At 37.4% G+C, this 17,902-nt stretch overlaps 1 protein-coding gene across 2 annotated transcripts in view; it reads left to right on the forward strand.

Annotated features, from left to right (window-relative positions):
- The window catches only part of lpp (LIM domain containing preferred translocation partner in lipoma), a 124,306-nt gene that overhangs the window by 46,008 nt on the left and 60,396 nt on the right, over positions 1–17,902 (forward strand). For both annotated transcript variants that reach the window (XM_026343757.2, XM_026343765.2), the window contains 2 exons: positions 10,726–10,826; positions 13,999–14,121. In XM_026343757.2, the coding sequence (XP_026199542.1) occupies positions 10,726–10,826; positions 13,999–14,121 (224 nt within the window). The remainder of the gene's footprint in view (positions 1–10,725; positions 10,827–13,998; positions 14,122–17,902) is intronic.

Below are 17,902 nucleotides of genomic sequence, written 5' to 3' on the forward strand. Positions count from 1 at the left end.
AATGTAATTTACTTTAAGAGCCTTTCCACTCCACATTAGTGGCTGTTGTGAAATTCAAAGGATTTTTCAGTGATGGAAGAACAGCAGGTGTAAAATTGTTTTAACCACATTACTGAACATTTGTTGGTGAAGATAATATACCACATAAAAATTATTACTCATAATGCTAAATTTAAAGATGTCTAAAGGGATTTTGAGCTTTGACTTGAGTGGTTAGTGGTGGTAACTGATGCACGTTATAATATTACACTATATTACTATGCTATACTCTGCTATACTATACAGTATCTATCTACTGCACACAACAAAAGAGCAACTAGTGCATGTGCTCACATTGCAGTTAAACAAACCATTTGAATTCAGGGCAGCAGTGTTGGACGCTGCCACTGAGAATTTTAACTACATTTTAACTACATAGGAACGTAGTACAGACTGCAAGTCCAGTGAAAGGGTATCGTTAAAAAATGGCAATTTAAGTTGTGATCATGATTTTTGTGTAAATATTGTAGACTGGCCTACAATGAAAATAACTATTGGATACCAGTGCTTTTTTTGTGTGTGTGTGTGTTTAGTAGAATTGTAATGCATCAAAATCTAACATCACACAGAAACTAAGTATTGACTTTATAAATAAAAAAGAAAACTGGATTTTTATATCCAGTTGATGATTTGTGGTGTCATTAAGGCTTTGTAATTCCAAAATGTCATTCTGCTACATAACATTTAATCCAGACTTAATGCCACTGTCTTATTCTCCACAATTAATCACTGTGTGGGTATTAAGAGGATTAATGAAACAATATGAAAGGGGTGGGGATACTGTACATTTGCCGCTGATATAATTGTTGTAAGATTATACTTTAAATGTTTAACTTTTATAGTTCAACAATATCAGAGCTACATTGTTAATGTGTTATGACCCCTATGACCTAAGATAAAATCAGCTAATCCCACTTCTTCTGTTGTATATTTTCACTGTCATTTTGTATGTAATTACAAAACAGTTTAATGTGTGAAATTGCAATTTTATTATTAGAAATTCAGTTGTGGTCACTTATACTACTGATTCAAATGAAAAATATATTGCAGCACTACTTAAATTTAAATGATAGAATAATATCACTTATTGTTTTCCAGTGTTATCTTTTCTGAAAGTATAAATATTGATAATTACTGTGATGGCTTGGTGTCAGCATTTTGAACTGGCATATATGTAAAGCCATCACCAGACATCTCCACTTGTCAAAGGATAAGTCGTCTTTATGACCAGATTATCTGGGTCTCTCTCTATTTATTTATTTAATATCTTTTACATCAAATGTGGGGGCTGTCTGATGTAAAATTGAGGATTAGCGTAAAAATTAGGGACAAGTCAATTTGGCACATGGCCTCGCTGTCCCTTTTGTCTAGCAGAGGCTGGTATCAGGGCTGGAATGAGCAATCTGAGGCCATGTGTTGTAGGGACAAAGAAGCCGGTACAGGGGCGGGGGGGGTGCACAGTTAGTGTGAAGTTGTCCTGATTAAAGCCCCAGGAGGAGGAAGTGAAAGACATATAGGTCTCAGACGGAGACCTTTCACTCGAAATCCTTTACAGCAGATCAGATTTTAGGGTTTAAGTTGATCTCATATGGTACATGTGCTGTAGAAAGGTCGGTCATGATTGCTTTATTAAATACAATTTAACCCTGTAGAGAAGGCTCAGCTTTAGTTCTTTAATGCAGTGGCTTCTCTGCAAAATCCTGTCGTAACTATGTCGATTTTGTCTGGATATTTGCATTATTTAGGAAGGACAACAACATTAATGTCAATGGTTACATGATTAACATCAGGAGCAGCTCTGCTACATACTGTACTGTTGCAGAGGTGGACAAAATATTATGGATAACTGTACAAGGTTTTGCAATCCAGTGCAATATGGCTGCAAGAAAACTGTCTTTCTCAAGCATGTTGGGTTCAGTTGCGTTAAAACAGTATTGACAGCAGTGCACAGTCTGCTGCCAAGTTCTGAAAAATAATTTAAAAGACCCTTATATTATTGGCCTCAGAAGCGCACACACAAATGCACAGTGACACAACACTAAATCATTCCATTTTATAAGAAAGAGACCTCCCTTCTCTGCTGGACGATAATGATTTACTCTCTTCCTTGACATCCATCCCGGTTAACATGTTCTGGATCTGCTTTTCAGTTGTCTGCATAGATCATCACATGCTGATGTGTTGATGACTATTTTGAGTCTGCTTAGCGCTCGCTGGGACTTCTCTGTTTCGATGTAAACTACACATGAGAACAGAGAGTTAAACGTGATGTCGAGGACAGAGGTCACTTTCCCGAAATTAGTTAGATATTTAGTTTCGGTTCACAGCTTGGATTTCACACTACTGTCGTCTGCTGATCATTGTACTACTTTTTACTTAGTACATGTACATGATCTATATTAAATCTCAATGTTTTAAGTTTGCTGAGGTTTAATTCTCTGCTTGTATTTTTTGATCAAATGTGTTTCAAGCATCCGCCTTAAATGTCTGCCTAGATTGATTTTAGTCATGTGTTCAAATGGGGATTTTTTTTTTGTCTATGAAGTGAATGTACAGTGTTTACATTCATATGGGGCGACCAAAGAGTGCAAGGTACCACAAGAAAATGAAACACAATGGAATGAGTCATCTTAGCAATTTCATTCAGATTATTATAATATTAAGCGATTAAAATCTATAACATAATGTATTCGTTAAATTGATTTTCACCAGCTTCAAAACCACATAAATTAATACTCTAGACTGTAACAAGCCGTTTCATCTCATGGTGTCTGTCTGCTGATGATCAAGCGCAAGAAGTTTTTTGTAGCGGGATAATCATAGTGAAAGTTAAACATCCGAGAAGTGCTGTTTTTGACAAAAACTTTTCACACTAAGTTACCAGAAACCTGCTAATTGTTTGCTCAGAGCAGTTCAAAAGTGTTGAACATGTGCATAAGCTGTTTTTATTCCTCACTGCTTGACTGGCCAGAGGCAAACTGTCTACCGGTTGTTATGTCAGAGTCCCTCATGGGTGTCACCAAGAGAATTTACAGGAAATCCACCAATGAGTTTGGCAGCGTCCCCATAGAAACCACAGGCTTATGCTCTGAGCGTATACAAAGGACACTTTTATCTAAGTGGAACACGCACCTCAACTACTTGTATTTTGTCTGCAGTACGTGTAAAGTCTACATACAGTAGCCAAATTCAGTTTTTTTTTTCCTTCTTAAAAAAATTATTGCTTAATCATTGATCTGTTGTTTTCTTTGTTTTACAGTAATTTGTTTTGCATAAGTTGTATGTCAGCTGCTAGTTTTGAATCTGATATTTTATGTTGCCTGAAAGAGCCATTTCACTTCTCTAAATCTCGCCAGCATCCTAAAGAGGGTCACGGTGTTATGAAAATACGTTTCTTCACATCCTGTCTGTTCTTTCAAAGTGGTGTCTTCATAATTAAAGGAAGTTTAAATGCTGAGTAAGATATAAAACATTTATTTACACATGGAAATGTGTTCAATTTTTACAGCGTAGACTATTTAGCTAAAAAGATGGTTTTGCTCATTTTTAAAAACATAGTTGTCATATTCTGTCAGAATGTACACATAATATACATATAATAAATAGCTTGACTGATTTCTAAGGCCAAATTGGAGCAATACTTCTGTGGGAAGACTCTAAATAATTAGTAATCCAGCGTCAGTTCTAGCAGAAGTTGACATGACTGAAAAGTCTTGCTGTAATTAGCGCTAACATTAGTCTAGCCATTAGCTTAACTTGCTTGTCAAAGGTAATTAGTGTAATGTAGCTTTTTTTTAGATGGTTTTTAAATCTCCCACAATGTGGTAAAAATACACAAACCATGAGCTTATATTGGCTGAAATGTCTGCCTTATTAATATTATTTCCAATTCATTTATACTAAATTCCATTCTTCAGCCACCATTTTATATATCTCTGTATGCTCACTGAATCACTTTTTGATATCATCTTGCTTGTTACACTTAACAAGCCTAATGGAAAGTGTTCTCCATTAAAGAGATTAAGACACCTAATAAATTACATTAAGTATCCATTAAATGGTAATTATGTTTAAATGCCATCATAATATTTACACCGTGGAACTGGACTTGTTAGCATGGGAATCCCCTCCCAGCTCCGATTGTCACGCAACACAAGTGGGCCAACGCTGCAACGCTGCAGCACTCCCCTGCTGTTCATTTGGTTCACTGCATATTGGTAGCTCATGAAATCATGTGATTTAAGTTAACGGAGAATTTATTTACCTCTCGCAGCCTTTGACACTTGTAGTGTAGAATCACTGATTCTACGTTTACAGGAGATTCTTAGCGTGACAGAGGCAGCTTGGAAGGGTTTCATGTTATGAAACTGACTGGGTTTACGCAGCAGTGACTGTCTGCTGTGACATTTGAGTGGCTTCATTTACTCTCTCTCTCTGTTTGTTTATAAGAAATGGCAGCAAAAGCTCCCCTCTCCACCTTTGATGAATCACGCTTTCACTCATCAGAAAACCTCACTAACATTGCAGTTTAAGGCTCTAATTGTTCAGCCCATTTATTTAAAAAAAGAAAAGGGCTCGCTCACCTTTTTCACAGTATTTGTTTCTTTGCTTTTGTACAAAAACATAATCCTTCTATTGTTTCTGATCCCAGTTTCTCCTCACATGGGAATTCTCCTTAAGAGTAGCAGAAGCCAAATTCGGTCTTCACACTTAAAACAAGTACATCTCCAAAGACCTCAAATCCCTCCCTTGCATCTCTAAACCAAATGAAGTCATAAATCACTCTTCTATACATATCATGCTAATTAAGTGCAGGGCTCAGCTGTTCTTTTCCAGTGGAAGATGGGGGAGAAAAAAAGGGTCCATAATTATGTCAAAACAATGTGCTCTCAACCTCTGCCACAGCACATTTGGCTCGGGTATGTAGAGATAAAACATGTGAACTGACACCCAGGACTGAAAGCACTTTGTTTTGTCTGAAAGCGATTGCAGTTTTTCTACTGAATAAAATACAGCTACTTCCCTGGTTATTTTTAATAGAGATTACTTCAGGTTGTATAAAATCATTTAGTTTTTATGGCTCCACTGTTGAGTTATGATTGTCACACGACTCACGTGAACCCACACTGTTGTACTCCTCTGCTTTTATTTCAGTAGCCTCATAGCAGGTCGTGTAAATGCTAGCCGATACCAGCAATGCAAGCTTTAAGCAATAAATTAAATCTGGATCATGGGAGAGAAATAATGTTGTATGCACCCTTACGCGCATGGTAGGTGCGTGCTTTTTTTTTTTTTTTTTTTTAAATGAAGATGGGACCAAACTCTTCTCAGTTTCTGCTCTGTTCTGTTGCAGATGGCTTATTTCACTGAAAGGTTGGATGCATTATTTGAAAGGTGCTTATGTTCTGTGCCTGGCCTTGTCTTAAGTCCTTAAAGGCCAGATGGCCTCTGCTTTAACACATGTAACTCTTATAACACTATACATATGTAAATCTGTAAACATATGCTCAACCTTTAGCATACATTCTTCTCCCCCTAAAGACTATACTAATCCTCACTAGCAGAACTACTGAAAAAAAGACTCATCTGCAACCTTTTTGAATCATCTGCTGGCATTTCTCTTTTCTGTTTCACTTTGCAACAAAAGTAATTGTTAATTGTATACTCATATATATTCAAATATTTGTCAGTTGCTGCTACTGATCAGCCACATACAGTACTAAGTGTTTCTAAATGTATCACTTACTTGAAAAACAAAGTTTAACATTAGTCACAGTGTCACAGCTGGATCCGTCTCCACCCTTTTATCATCCCCTCAACAATACTCCACTTCCCGATAACCAATTATACCTCTTATGGCCTCTCAAATAACTTTAATCACTGATTAGGATTCCTTCTTCACAAAGCAGCTACTTAAAATTAATTGCCCAATAAAGAGAGGGGAAGTTGTCGTATTAAATAGGTGTTCCTGCTGCTTCTCTCATTAGTGCTCACTTGGAGCTTTCAACTCCCTATTGTCGCAAATGGAGAAAGCTTCATTCACAGCACGGAAGCCGTTCTCACTCCCCGTAGTTTGCACTGTTTTAAAGCATAATGGTGTGAGCACTGCACCGATCAGAAAAGTGCACCGCAGCTCAAACCCATGTTGATTTTGAGTTATTAGAAATGGCAGAAATATTGGGCACATGGGTGACATACAAGTTTCCATGCACCACTGCAGAGGTCTGAGGTTTGATTTCTGGTGGTGATGACTCTGTCACATTATTCAATGAAGACAGTCGGCCGACTTCTTTGGTGAGAAGCTAGTGAGGGTCACAGAGGATTAAACAGTTTTCCTTTTTTAAAACCACTCTTTTAGACAACTACATATCTAAATTATTTAAACATAAATAACATTTAACAAATTATCATCTAGACCTAATGTAAGGAATAACTACACCCAGTGCTTGTTGTGTAAACTGAATAGTAGTAGAATTTGTAGCCCATAACTTTTTGTATCGGTCTTGAGGCCTGTGTTTGGCCATTCAGCAAAATAATCCATTCAAAACGTCCACCCTGAGAATATCTGTGCCATCAGGAAGTTTGCTATGAGATTTTGTGATGGCAGGAACTGTTTCCAGAAAACCAAAACTAGAACCCAGTTCCAGTGGTCATGGGAAAGTAGTTGAAGATTAGAAGTTCCTGTATTGAAATAGTCACTTGACATGATATGTTGGATGATGACAAAAGCATCAGGTTGAGAAGTAAAGTTACCCTGTGCATTTTTTAACTGTTAATAATATATAAATATGTTTTTGTGAGTTTTTATGTGCTATATAATACATAGGGATTATCAGTGCTCCCTCTTTAGTCTCTTTTGCCTCTCTGTACAGACATTAGCAAAGGAAAAACAGACTGACCTATACAAACACAAGATAAGTCAGAATCATTGTGTGAAGTGATTTAATTTCTGCAAAATTTCATATTTGTAGGAGGGTGGTCACACTAAAGGGAGAAGAATTTTTATCTTCCATGCACTATGTTAAAGCAAGAACTTGCCTTGTTATTGAAAGTTCCTGTGCTCAGCCTACTGCTGGTGTTAAACTGTAGTCTGTGACCTGCTGATTTGGCGCAACATTAAATTTGCCTTTAGGTAACACTAAATGCAGCATGCCGATCATCAGTCATTCTTTGGATGTTAAGTGAATGACAAAACAGAATTAATTATTTTTGCTGTGTTGTTTTTGGTTTAGCTTCCATGGTTTTTGTACCTGCTGCACAGGCCTCATTAGAAAGCTCCACAATGCTTCACCAGAGCAGAATATCCATGGTTAAAGCTTGATAAGTGATTACCATCCATTCTTTCATTCAGTGTCATGCTTGTCTGGTTATTGTTCAGAATTAGAATTGCCCATTGTGTTAATCTGTTGTGTTAGAAGAAGCTAGATTGTTAAATATCATGCTTTATCTTTTGTTACGCAAAGGTTTTTTAGTAAAATGAGTGTTATAACCAACAAAGTTTTTAAACTGGTTTCAGAACTGGTTTAAGACTCTATACAATTCTACGAACCCCATCTCTAATCCTGCACAAAGTCAAAGATACACAAGCAATATGGACTCTATTTCACATTCCTGCTGGTTTCACTCGAAGAAGACCGAAAGCTAGCAAACGGATGTAAACAAATTCTGGCTTTAAAGTATTGACAATATTAGCTTTGTAAATTGTGTATGAAGTAGAAAATGAATTTGCTGCATTTTTTAGGATACACTTAATGCATTTTGGTAACACGCTGAATGGAAACATTATATTTTTTAAAATTTCAAAAGACACCTTTAAATCTTGAAGTTGCATCTTTAACTCCTTTTCTATGTGGTAAATTGCTAAGTCACAGCTATTAAAATTTTTACATATCTCCGGTGTGAGTTACTGTGTTGAAAGGGTGTGTTGTAACTACTTTGACTTTCATGTATTTACTTCCCACAGAACTTTAGAAACAAGTTCTGCATTTTAGTTTTCAAGTGTTTAAATGTATACTGTATTTACTGTTACTAAAGATCCTCTGATCACCAGTGAAGTATTTTCTAGGGACATATATTTACTTTTATAGAAGATATTAAATTATGAAAATACTGTAAGTTATAACTAATTATTGAACACCACTTCATTTAAAAAAGGCTTCTTTTAAACAACTGTCTGTTTGCTGACCCTGAATGAGCCACAAACATTTTCAGGGCTGACTGTGATCTTTTATGAGAGAAAATATTTTTGCTCAGAAGGACCACAGGGAATACAAACACTACTGGTGATTTACATTACATTAGCATATTAACACATTTCAATCCTAAATTACTGGCATGATGACAGGTAATAGGAAAATAGGAATGGGAGGGTGAAATAACCAGAAAGATCCTTTAAGCAAAGTTGCTTAATGACCTCTGTTCCAGCTCCAAGTCTTGCTTTCCATTGGTCCACATACAGAACTCTAAGACCTCAATAAAACATGCGTCTCTGAAAGATTTATCACTGCTGTGTTTCCTGAAATGATAAATCTGAAACATCGTTGATGTCGAGAGAAACGTACATGAAACTTAATGTTTTAATTCTCTGTAAGCCACAAGTTACAAGTGACTTATATTCTGGCAAAAAGGATCTGTGCTGGAGCAGGAGGGGCAGAGCCTTGTTGTCGAGCAGCATATTTTATTTTCTCTCCCAGAGGTTTAGAGGAGCTGTTACACTCTGGAGTTTCAGCGGAGGTCACAGGGTTATTATATAAACAATTCACATGGAGGCCCTCAAGCACCCAGAGGGAATGTTTAATGCAATGCTCACAATTTCTGCAATGCTGTAATGCTCAAGATGCAGACATGTGTCCAATTTCAACCATGCTGCATTATCTCTCCGTCTTCACTTTTTTTCTCTGTCTTCTGTTTTGTCCAGGCAACTGAAAACCACGCTTAATTAATTTGGTCAGCTGCGTCGGATAAACTACATTGATGACATCAATTAGATTCTAATGAAAACAGATAAAAGCCATGGAAACCAAATGGAATTTCTGAACAGGACTCATCAAAGTCTTAACATTGGAACAAATTCCCATTACGTCTCATAAAAGCCTTTAATTTGCAAAGCTCATGTCTGGTTTGGTACTTAGAAGTACATGGTCAAATGATTCAGTCTTAAGTCCTGTGCCGAGAGAAGCCAAATCAGTTTTAATTTGGCACATAACTCCTTATCCTGTCTGAAACATGTGGCTGGATGCAATCCTTGGATTAGCATGGACTTTAGAACTACAAATTTGGCTTGTCTCTCCTCCCCTGGCAGAACAAACACCTAGTCTAACCCGTTTGTAACACAACATTTACATTTCCAATCTCATGAGGAAAAAAACATATGCTTACTACAGATTAGTACTTCTTAGTTAACCAAATTGCTGCAATTATGTGTGTCAATCCATTGACGTGGGATGATGAGGCTCCATTTCTTTCTTTCACTTGGCCTCTTTTGTAATAACTGTGTAACCTCTAACAAATGTCTGTCTTGATTTTACAGTTCACACTTATTAAATTGTTCTATTAGAAATTCCTTTTTATGCAGTGGTTCTTAATAATCTTCTTAATAATCAAAATTCCACAGACACTGGCTACATTATACAGTATCTTGTAAAATCTTTAAACACATAAATAATGATGGATAACTCATTTAGAATGGTTTAAATATTTAATTGTTACTTAAATGCTCTCCCATTTACATTTAGTCATGTGAGGTACAGGGCAAAGGCAGGGTAAGCGTAAGGAGGTCCACTAAACTATCCAGCCAACCCTGTCGTAATAACCACTCAGATCCTGATGGGTTGCATAATATTGTGCACTGAATTTGACTTCCAAGAGTACAGTTCTGTTGTGCAATTATTTCTTGCAGCTGTAAAAGACAATAAACTCATATATATAATTCCAAAAGCAAATAAGATTATATATATTTAATGCATAGTCAGAATAATCGTTTGATCCTTTCATTAATATAAATGTATTGATTAGTGCAGCTTTCATTTTATGAGTCAGTTGTTAAATTTTAGTGTTTTCGTCATTTTCAAGTTCTAACCAAAACTGCTTTTTACCACAAATACTTTTAAACCACAAATATTACTTGAAACGTTTACAATAAACTGCTTGCTCCTTTATGGTTCATGCTTAACCACGTTACAATGTTTGATTGATGACACCAACATAATATTTTGTAATACTGTGGTTCACATGATCTAACAGGCTTAATGAAGTATGGAGGTTTTACTTACCATACACAGTAAGCTCAGTAACCTTACTGTATAGTCCATGCAGTGCATCAATCAACCAGTCACTGTCAAGATATGTACATTGGGCATATTCAAAGTAACGTGTTTTTTTTTTTATTGTTTTGCATGTTATTGTTTTATTCTACTCCTATGGCACTAGTCGAAGATGTAATTAAAACACCATCAATTATGTTATATTCACCACCTTTTGTGTGTAAATACAGTGATGTCCTGATTGTTCTTTCTGAATTGTGACAGTTGAATGTAGTAAAAAGGGGAAGTATTTAATAAGCCGTTTTTTTTTTCTCTTGCTGTGTGTGTGTTTGTGTGTGTGTTTGTGTGTGTGTGTGTGTGTGTGTGTGTGTGTGTGTGTGTGTGTGTGTGTGTGTGTGTGTGTGTGTGTGTGTGTCTATCCTAGCGGACTACCCTCCCCCTCCACCACCTGCAGAAGACACGACTAGTTTCCCAACCTCCCCTGGCTCCTTCCCTCCACCCCCGATGAACTCGTACGATTATCAGGTGAGAGAGTCTCGTGTTGTATTAAATTTTTCTTGGATGTCACTAACTCTCGAAGAGTCAGCACAGAAAGTGAAGATGGCCCCGAGCTCTACGCTGAGTTCACATACCAAGTCCAGCAGAACTGTCTGTCCTCTTGAGTTGCAGCCAACTGCTTAGACGTCCAGCTCCAGATGCTGCCTGGAGCCAGGCACCCTAAGTCACACAAACATTTTTCTTCATTTCTGAAAGCACTAATGCAGGAAGGATAGAAGGCTGACACCTATTGGTGAAGCCTGGTCACTTGTCTTTGCTTTGCTGGTCATAAAACCCACAGGCATTTGGCCCTCCTGGGATATCTGGCCTCTACGATTTGACTGACACTCTCAGCACTTGACCTCTGCTGCAAAATTCACATTCCTTTGTTTAGTGTAAGCAGGAAAAAAATCTCCCTTCTCCAGTCCCTCTGTTGATCTGACCAGTTTTCTATCATGAATGCATTCTTCCTGTATAATTTTGGAGACAGAATGTTTAGTAATTTAAATTATGCAATGCGTGTTAATTCACTGCTCTCCCCACACAAACTGTATACATAATTTTAATACAGTAGAATATAGTATAATACTGCACACAGAGGCCTGGCAGTATGTATCAGTTCACGTGGTTCCATGACCCTACACACACTCTCATAGTTATACAGTTTTTAAAAAGGTGCAGTGCAGTGACTATTACACAATGACAAGCGATGAGACAAAAGAGACAGATGAGGAGTGAGAAAATAAATAAGCATCCAACAACACTGGTTTCTCATTTTAAAAATCTATCAGAAATGTGCGGACTTGTCACCAAATCAGCAGCACACAAATCATTTCATGAAGTCACAGATCGTTTATAGTCAAAGTACAGTGGATGTGTTTTTGCAAGGGAGTCACAGACTCACTTTCATAATAATGCCTATATTACCCACACTAAACAAATCATTGAGTAACTGTGATTGTAGATTCTAGTGCACCAACATTATTTTAAGACTTGCCCAGCTGAGCTGCCCATAATACATTTAAAATGTATGTCATAGTTTTTTATTATTTAGCACGTATATCTATTGACCTGTATTTCAACCTGCCTCTACAAAGTTGTCAGATATTCTTACCGGAAAACAAGTAGGACCCCTGTACATGTTTAATGCACTGCTGTTAATGAGTAAAATTTCTTTTCATGCATTTGACCAAATGATGCATCAGTCCCCCTCTTAAAAGATCAATTCACTGTCTGTTTTATATTCAAGTGCCCATGTGAACATTAAAATAAGCTTTGCCTGCTATGATCGCTCCTCCTGCTCATACTGGACATTATATGATCCCTTTCTATTAATGTAAGAAACCCTTGTTTTTTGTCAAAATGCATTTAAACGTTTATCTGTGTCTAAAATGAGACTTCAGCAGCGTGAATTCAACAGATTTAGTTGCTGTCTTCCTCATTTTCAGCCCTTTTAATATGAAATTTCCTCTATGTGTGATACGATACCTCCTTGTTGTTGGATAAGTCTCATATTAGTTTCAGCTGAACTGAAAAATGTGACCATGTCCTTTAAGTTAAATAAACAAACAAACAAAAACATTGTATTATAAAATGATGCTGTTTCTCTCAGCTGAACAAAAAACACATTGTAAATTAAGTAAACTAAGAAAGAATTAGTTTCTTTTCCTCTCTACCACTCCTAACCTTCCTAACAGCACACACAGTAGTAATGAATGAGATTTAAAAGCTGGAATTGCATAAGAAATTCATTGTGTAATAACTGTTTTTATCACTGACGTTTCTCCTCCTGTCGTAGTGGATATAGAATTTACTGCCCATGCAACTTTATTCCTTAATACACCATTGGTATCTTAATTACACAAAAAGAGACACATATCCATCAGAAAGATTTTATATCTTGTTCTGTGTGCCTCGGTGGAGGAATTAGACGTATCGAATGAATAAAGCAGTGGTAGACGGTATTTCCTCAGAAGAAGGCAGAAACTGGAGAGAGGTGACTGTTTTATGACATGTTAACACTTCAGCAGAAGAGAGAAAGACAATAGCAGCTAGAGCTCATCATGGCTGTTGTCCCCGTTATGAAGCCCTACACTTTAAACTCCAACACACCACAAAGAATGCAGCGTTTCCCTTCATCCCCCTCGTTATGACTGTTAAACAAGTTTGCCTGATTTTTCTTTTGTTGATTTGAGACGAACCATTAGTGTTGTGCTTTGTTTACCCCCCGCTCATGATTGCCTTAGATGTTTTTAAGCAGCAGCTCGGCTCCAAATTCAGGCAAGCCCTGCCTGTAATAGATTGTGACAGGTAATCCAAACATATAACATTAGAATAAGAAGCAGTCACTGATCCAGCCAACTCAAAAAGCCCCCGCAGGCAATTGCAAGAAGTCTTCTTGCAGTTGCAGCATAGTTCAGAAGACTAAAAATATATCTGTCACTCTGCAGAGAAATTCCCGGGAATTTTATAGAAAACCAAGTGTCACTAATGGTCAGATCATTTTAACTACTTTCCAGATTTTTATTTTTACTTTTTTTTTCTCTTTCTTTTCTTATTCAGTTTTTTTTTCATGTGTTAAAGTTGTGCTTTGTGTTAGGTGAAGAAATGCAGATGAATAAATCAGTGAGGTCTCAGACTGCTCGACTAATCCTGTTACTGATGCTTTCAAGCTTCCTCTGATAATAAACTAGTTAAATAAAAATCAGAACAAGTCTTATCATCAATTACACAGCGCATGTTTAAAATACTGAATAAAAAAAGATCTGACTTTCATTTTAAATAATTGACTTTTTTTGTTTGAAATACTGCTGCATGAGTTGTGATGAATAATGCAGGAAGAATGAGATACTGTAAATCCAAGTGTGGCGAAAGACAGGAGGTGAATAGTGCACCACATTTTAAAAGTTGTCTTTCCCGCAGTACATCCCAGCTTATTTCTCTGCTCTTGATGTGTGGCTTTCCAAGGGATTGTTCAGGGTCAAGGTGAAACATGAACGTAGCTGTAATGGAGAGCGTAAGAGGTGTAGCCTAACCAGGAGAGAGAATTACTCCTCACCATTGTAGTGCAGCTACCGAAGGTAATTTCATGAACTGTTGCTACAGATGGTTTTGGTTATATTCTCTCACTGTGCTGCATGTATGTGATGTCTGCTCACAGATGAAAGGACCAGAGAAGACGCTGGAGGAGAGGCGCTCCAGTCTGGATGCTGAGATCGACTCCCTCACCAGCATCCTGGCAGATCTGGAGAGTAGCTCGCCCTACAAGCCACGGAACACACAAGTATGTGACCAACACAACTTTTTACCTCTGCTTGCAAATATAGAGCGACAGGAAGCAACTCAACTTTTCTTTTTTCAAGTATTTACATCTCTCTGACTGCTTAGCAAATCAGAGCTACAACCAAAAGACATTGTAGAAGTAGCAGTCGTAGGTCCTCCAAATGAAGGTGACATGAGGCACCGCAACAATTGGCTACTAGTTCTTTGATGTCAGCTTGGGGTTTTTCTGCTCTTAGTAGCTTTCTAAAATAACCCTAATGATGTTATACCGATGTCTTCAGGGGGGTCTCATCTTGAAACTTAACATTTGTCAACAGAAGGGGATTAAAAATTTGAAAAGTAAAACAGACAGAAAAGTGTCAAATGCAGGCTGTCATCAAGCAGCATTGTGGGACACACACTCACACACACACAGATAATGTTTTGAGCCTCTTGTCACACAGTCTAACAATGTACAATATTATAACAGATTACCTCTTGCCGGTAATACTTGTATAGTTAGTACTTAAAAGTAGTAGTCTTTTGCTTGCTTTGTGTGATGATTTTTTTCTTAAAGGATATGAGTACTTCTTCAACTTTGAATATTGTAGTGTAAGAAGGCCTCTTAGCACAAAAAAATGAATGAAGCGATTTAAATAAAACTACAGTATATACTGTAACAAATGAGGTTCCTGCTGAACTCGGATTGCATCTTTCAGAAATGTTTTGCAGTAATGACAAAAATGAGTCTCGACCTATATCATTAGTTGATATTAAATGATATTAAGAGCAACTTCAAAAAGTCAAAGCCTTGGGCAGTTCACTAAATTGTTTGACACACAATAAATGTAGGACAGGAGGAAAAAAAAAACCTAACCAATTGTGTTTGGAGTAGGAAGGCTCAGAGGGGCTTTTAACACCATGCAGATCATATCTCTAGTGAGATATTCGAGCAATAATGTAAACCTGAAAGAGTGTTCTCTCTGAAGGCTACAGATGTGATGGATACGTGGCTCCACCAGTACACCAAATTGAAGTACAAAAAAAAATCTTACAGGAAGGTTAGTTCTGCAGGTCATCTGTTGTGTTACTTTTCTACCTGTTTCTTTAGGATGCATTTATGACTAAAAGTAAGATGCTAAATTACTAATATAACATCTATTAATTTAGACGGTCAGTGCTCTCATATGTACAAATTTACATCCACAGATCATGTTAGTACTTTTAAAGTAAAATAAAATGAAAATACTTATGTGTTGTACATACTAGCAGAGCTTGTGTATACATAGAAGGTTATATTTAGGGAAGAACATAATTTTCAGTATTTGGAGGACAAAGTTTGGCTCACAAGTAATGTGAGAAACATGCATTTTGGGGGAAGTGTGCAGACGCACAAAAGACTGTTGCGAGTGCTTACATCCTTGGGTTTAGCGATTGCTGGGCTTTCTGGTTAGAGGGAGAAAAATGGGTGTCCTACTCAGAGAGTGAACATTATTGCACCACACAGAGGAAACATAGCGGATACACGGTGACAGGAAGTGAACACTGTGGTTCTAAAATGATACACATTAAATGCAATAACTAACATACGTCTTCATGATTTCTAGCATACCTAGTATTGTGGTAAGTCACTGTTCCTCGGTGCTCATGTTACTGTAATAACATGACATTATGTGCACATAAAATATACTCAAGTGTCTCTTAGACCAGTGAAATAGATGTATAACAATCTCTGGTTCAATACAGAACGTGTAATACAAGGTTGACCCACAGTGTGCACAGATGGTGAACTGATATGATTCTGCTGACTCACAGTGTCAGTGTCAGACTGAACTAATATACTGTTACTAATTTTATTTTTCAGCTTTCATTCAAATTTAGAACTAAATGTTTGTCCATTACTGAATACTACCAGACAAACGGCTGTGGGCAGACGCTAACATATAGCATCAAACACACCAGCTGCTCAAATGCATATTTTCTAAATAAAATATAGTGTAAGAGCATTGCTTGGACGTGTATTCTGAAAGCTTTTGACTACGTGACTGGAAAAATGGGCCTGTACAGCTGTGTGAGTGCCCAGCTTGCGGGTGAACAGTCATGCTAACTAATGCATGACTGTCGTGGTGGTTTTACCTGTCAGGGTCAAAGTTTATTTTTATCATAACCCGCTCCAAGTTATGGGTGAGAAGGCACACCACCTGTGTCTCAGCAGAGTACACATGTACTGTATCAATCAGGAAATGTTATGGATCAGACATTTTGTTGATGTGTTGACTGTTTTCTCAGTGTAGGATGCCATCTCGGAGCTATCTTAATGCCCTTTTGCACATGAAAAGATGCTGCTTTCTATTTGATTGTTTATTTTTCACAAATATGAGCATATGCACACACACATATACACACACTGTTAGCTTTCCTCAGCTGATGCTGATTCTAGCTGATTAACTCAGGTTGACCTTTTCCCCTACCCAGCTGCTCCTGTCAGTCCATGCTCAGGTTCTTTCAGTGCATTATTTTACAACATAACACTGGTGTGTGTGTGTGTGTGTGTGTGTGTGTTTGTGTGTGTATGTGTGTGTGTGTGTTTGTGTAATGGACCAGGTTTCATACTCCAGCATTGGCACAACTGCTGCACAGTAATCTTCCGCTTGTATAAGCAAAGAGTAATGAGCGCTCTTGATTTACAGCTAACTGCGTGCAAGCAATTACAGAGCCAGCTCTTCAAAATCAATAGGCCACCCAGCGCTGTCCTGTCTCAGACTTTGTGAGGGGAATCTTCCTCCCAATGTTAAATTTGGAATCAGTGAGGGGACCTCATGTGGGCTTGCCTCCCAGATAAAATTGAAATGGACATTGCTGCTCATTCATAAAAATCTAAGTAGCATTCCTGCAAACATTCAGCTGGCACTGATGCTTCACAGGCATCACAACAATTTTGTTTGCTTTAGTTGGTATTCTCTGTGGCATAACAGTGGGTAATGAAATGTGATCATTATATAATTCCCATTTGTTCTCTCTCCACTTCCATTGTAGATACCATTTGTTATTTGACACAGTTAACTAAGTTTGTGTTACAGTTTGTTTGCTTTATCCTGTGAGAGCAGAAATTAAGTTTAACCTGATATATGTAAAGTTTGCCTCTTTATTCTGATAGAGCTTTCTTAACCTAATCTCTTAATCTTAAACCAGTTTGGAATCAGACAAGTTTAAATATCACTACACATAAAGTTATTAGAAAGTTGGATTATCTTTAAATCCTTCATTTACACACTTTGCATTGTGTCTCTGAGGGTCCTCACAAAGCTAATTACTATCAAACACAGGAGAGCGTGTTCTTCCTAAATCCTTCAAGTGTGCAGCCCTCCAATCTGAGCCCAGCCAGCCCCGTAATATGCAGCGCAGGCCTGTCTAAACACATCAGATCTGTTGTGGGGGAGTTAACAAGGAGACCCAGATGAGTGTCAAAATAGTGTGCTCATCAAGCACCAGAGCAGTGCCGCTGCTTTGGTGGAAGCGAAGGAAGCTTCGACTGCTGCGACCTCTAATTCACACTGACCTCTGGTGCATTTCTAGTAATGAAATGAATCAGCAACATTCCTACTGAGATTCTGCAACATCCAGTATGTCTAAACAACATATATATATATATATATATATATATATATATATATATATATATATATATATATATTCCGTTTGTGCCTTTTGGTAGAATATTAACCACATGAAGCCTAGTATGGAGTTACACCTCAACATATTACATTGTATGAATAATTTTCAATCCAATCAGCTTTTTCACT

The sequence above is a fragment of the Anabas testudineus genome, chromosome 4 (genome assembly GCF_900324465.2).
Source record: "Anabas testudineus chromosome 4, fAnaTes1.2, whole genome shotgun sequence".
In the NCBI taxonomy this organism is placed as follows: Eukaryota; Metazoa; Chordata; class Actinopteri; order Anabantiformes; family Anabantidae; genus Anabas; species Anabas testudineus.